The sequence below is a fragment of the Sceloporus undulatus genome, unplaced genomic scaffold (assembly GCF_019175285.1).
Source record: "Sceloporus undulatus isolate JIND9_A2432 ecotype Alabama unplaced genomic scaffold, SceUnd_v1.1 scaffold_10852, whole genome shotgun sequence".
NCBI lineage: Eukaryota > Metazoa > Chordata > Lepidosauria > Squamata > Phrynosomatidae > Sceloporus > Sceloporus undulatus.
In genome coordinates this window covers 1-2,448 of record NW_024813770.1, presented here as the reverse complement: position 1 = coordinate 2,448, position 2,448 = coordinate 1, and the positions used below count along the sequence as shown (strand labels likewise).

The following is a 2,448-nucleotide window of genomic DNA, read 5'->3' as shown; positions in this document are numbered from 1 at the left end:
TACTTATTGACTGATTTACTCCAGGGATGGGGCTAGGAGAAAAGTTGGGAGGGGAGTTTCAGGCCAAACGGCACTCTGGGGCTGAGGCACGAAGAAAGAGAAGAGAGAGTGAAAGCAGAAGAAAGAGAGAGAGGAAGAAAGGAGGAAGGAAGGAAGGAAGGAAGGAAGGAAGGAGGGAGGGAGGGAGGGAGGGAGGGAGGGAGGGAGGGAGAAGGAAGGAAGGAAGGAAGGAAGGAAGGAAGGAAGGAAGGAAGGAAGGAAGGTTCACTGTGGCTCAATTTGGGAAGAGTTTTCTCTCCCTGCCCCCTTTCCAGGCCATCCTTGTCCCAGAGACCAAACGGTGTAGGGGAAGGTGCTAGCCCGGGCTAATTCCCGCGCCAGAGAGAGTGGGGAGGGGAGTCTAGGGGGGACCCAGAGAGGGGGGAGGGGAGGGGCGGCATCCAAGCCCAGAGGAGCATCCTCAGCAGCAGCAGCAGCAGCATCCGCCTCCCCGGCGAGGTTGTGGGTCGGAGGGGGATATGTGTGGGGGTGGGATGGGCGTAGGGGTCCCCCACCCTCTCCTCCCCTGCCCTCCCTCTCTCGCCTTTCCTTCCAAGCGAGGGGCCAATGGAGCCAGGAGTGGGAGCGGGCGTCCAATGGGCGGCCTGGCTTTACAGCCAGCAACCCTGGTGTGTGAGAGTGTGAGTGTGGGAGTGTGTGTGTGGGAGGGGGCTGGGTTTGGGGAGCGTGGCCTTGGCCTGCCTGGAGTGGAGTGGAGTGAGGAGCGGCTTGAAAAGGGAGCCCGGCCTGGCTCTGCTTTCCCGCTCGGCTCTGGCGGCCCGGAGTAAGGCTTGGGCCGGGAGGAGAAGGAGGAGGAGGAGGAGGAGGAGGAGGAGAGAGGTCAGGCCGCGCTAATGGGCCAAGGAGGCCGAGGGCCAGGCAGGCAGACCCTTGAACCCTCCCCAAGCAGCAGAGGTGGGCTCCCCCTCCCCTCCCCCCTCCCCTCCACTTCTCCCTCCCTCCCTCCTCCGTCCCTCCCTCCCTTCCTCCCTTCCTCCCTCTCCAGTCAGTGACAGCCCATTTTATTGTCAATCTCTGTCTCCTTCCCAGGAACTCAAGATCACACACACACAACCGGCAGAAGAGGAGGAGGAGGAAGAGGAGGAGGAAGAGGAAGAGGAGGAGGAAGAGGAAGAGGAGGAGGCACTCTTTGGGGGACTGGCAACCCTTCTTCCGAAAGGCACCATCCTTTCCAATCAGGGCCGCTTGGAAACACCATTATTGACAGGAGCTTTGACAAGGAGACGCGATGCCGCCGAAAGGTGAGTCCGATCGCTTCCCCGCTTCATTCTCACAGCCAGGCAGCTCTCTCTCTCTCATTCTTTCTCTCACTCTAAACTCACCCACCGCCCCCTCGCTTTCTTTCACACTCACACACACACACACACTTCTTCTTTGTGGAGCCTCACTTTCTTACATTCCGGGAGAGATTCCCAAGAGGAGATGCCAGTCCCCAAACTCCCAAACTCTTTCCTTTCCCACTTCATCTCTCTCTCTCTCTCTCTCTCTCTCTCTCACACACACACACACACACACACACACACACACACACAGAGTTTATCACACAAACCCAATTTCTTCCTCCTCCACTACCATCTTCCTCTTCCTCCTCATTTGGCAAAACATCTCGGCTCCAATGGCACTGACCACACCATCGCCTTTTGGCTGGACCCATTGGGGGCATCGGGGAGACTTGCACACAGCCCCACAGCCCCATGCTCCAGAGGGGGAGAGGAGGCTGGGGCTGCCGAGGAGGGGTTGGTCGGAAACTCCTCGGGCGAGCGCCATGGAATCACCTACTGGCTTCCCATTGAGAAGAATGGCTGGCTTTTCTGTTTTTCCTCCAGCCTTTCCTCCCTTCCGGAGGGCTTGATGTAAGTGATTTTTTGGGGTTTTTTTTTGGGGGGGGGCAGGGTTGGAGCCATCTCAGCACCCTCCCTACTTTTCCTCTTTTTGTGTGTGTTTTGTATCCCCCACAAAGCTGGGTGTTTTTGTTTTGGCGCGCCTGTGTGGATGGAGAAGGCGATTTCCTGAAGGATCTCCGTTCTCTTTCTCTGGTTCTCTCTGCACCCTTTAAAGAAAATCCCAAAGGAGGTGGCCTTGAGGAAGCGGGGGGGGGGGGGGGCAGGCCCAGGCCAAGGGGGGGCTGGGCTGGGGGTGCCGGGGAAGAAGGCAGGGTCACCACTTTCTAGGCCAAAGTCGGCTCTCAGGAGCTGTTGAAGGGCTGCCCCTCTCCGTCTCAACCCGCCCCAAAACAAAACACCAAACTTGGCCACAACCGAAACAGAGAATGGGCAAAACTTTCAAACTTGACCGCAACCGGCCTAAAAATATAAAATTATTATTATTATTATTATTATTATTATTATTATTATTATTATTATTATTATTATTATTATTATTATTATT

At 56.2% G+C, this 2,448-nt stretch overlaps 1 protein-coding gene across 2 annotated transcripts; it reads left to right on the top strand.

Annotated features, from left to right (window-relative positions):
• Positions 1-626: 626 nt before the first annotated feature.
• LOC121918422 (protamine-3-like) lies at positions 627-1,512 on the top strand. Of its 2 annotated transcripts, none has more exons than XM_042444477.1 (2): positions 627-680; positions 1,090-1,512. In XM_042444477.1, exons 1-2 carry the CDS (start codon positions 636-638, stop codon positions 1,303-1,305), a joined length of 261 nt encoding a protein of 86 aa, XP_042300411.1. In that variant the 5' UTR covers positions 627-635; the 3' UTR covers positions 1,306-1,512. The 2 variants fall into 2 exon arrangements, 1 of the variants encoding a protein (XP_042300411.1); XR_006101227.1 differs by lacking the exon at positions 627-680 and adding an exon at positions 792-954 and having other exon boundaries at positions 1,090-1,122.
• Positions 1,513-2,448: the final 936 nt, after the last annotated feature.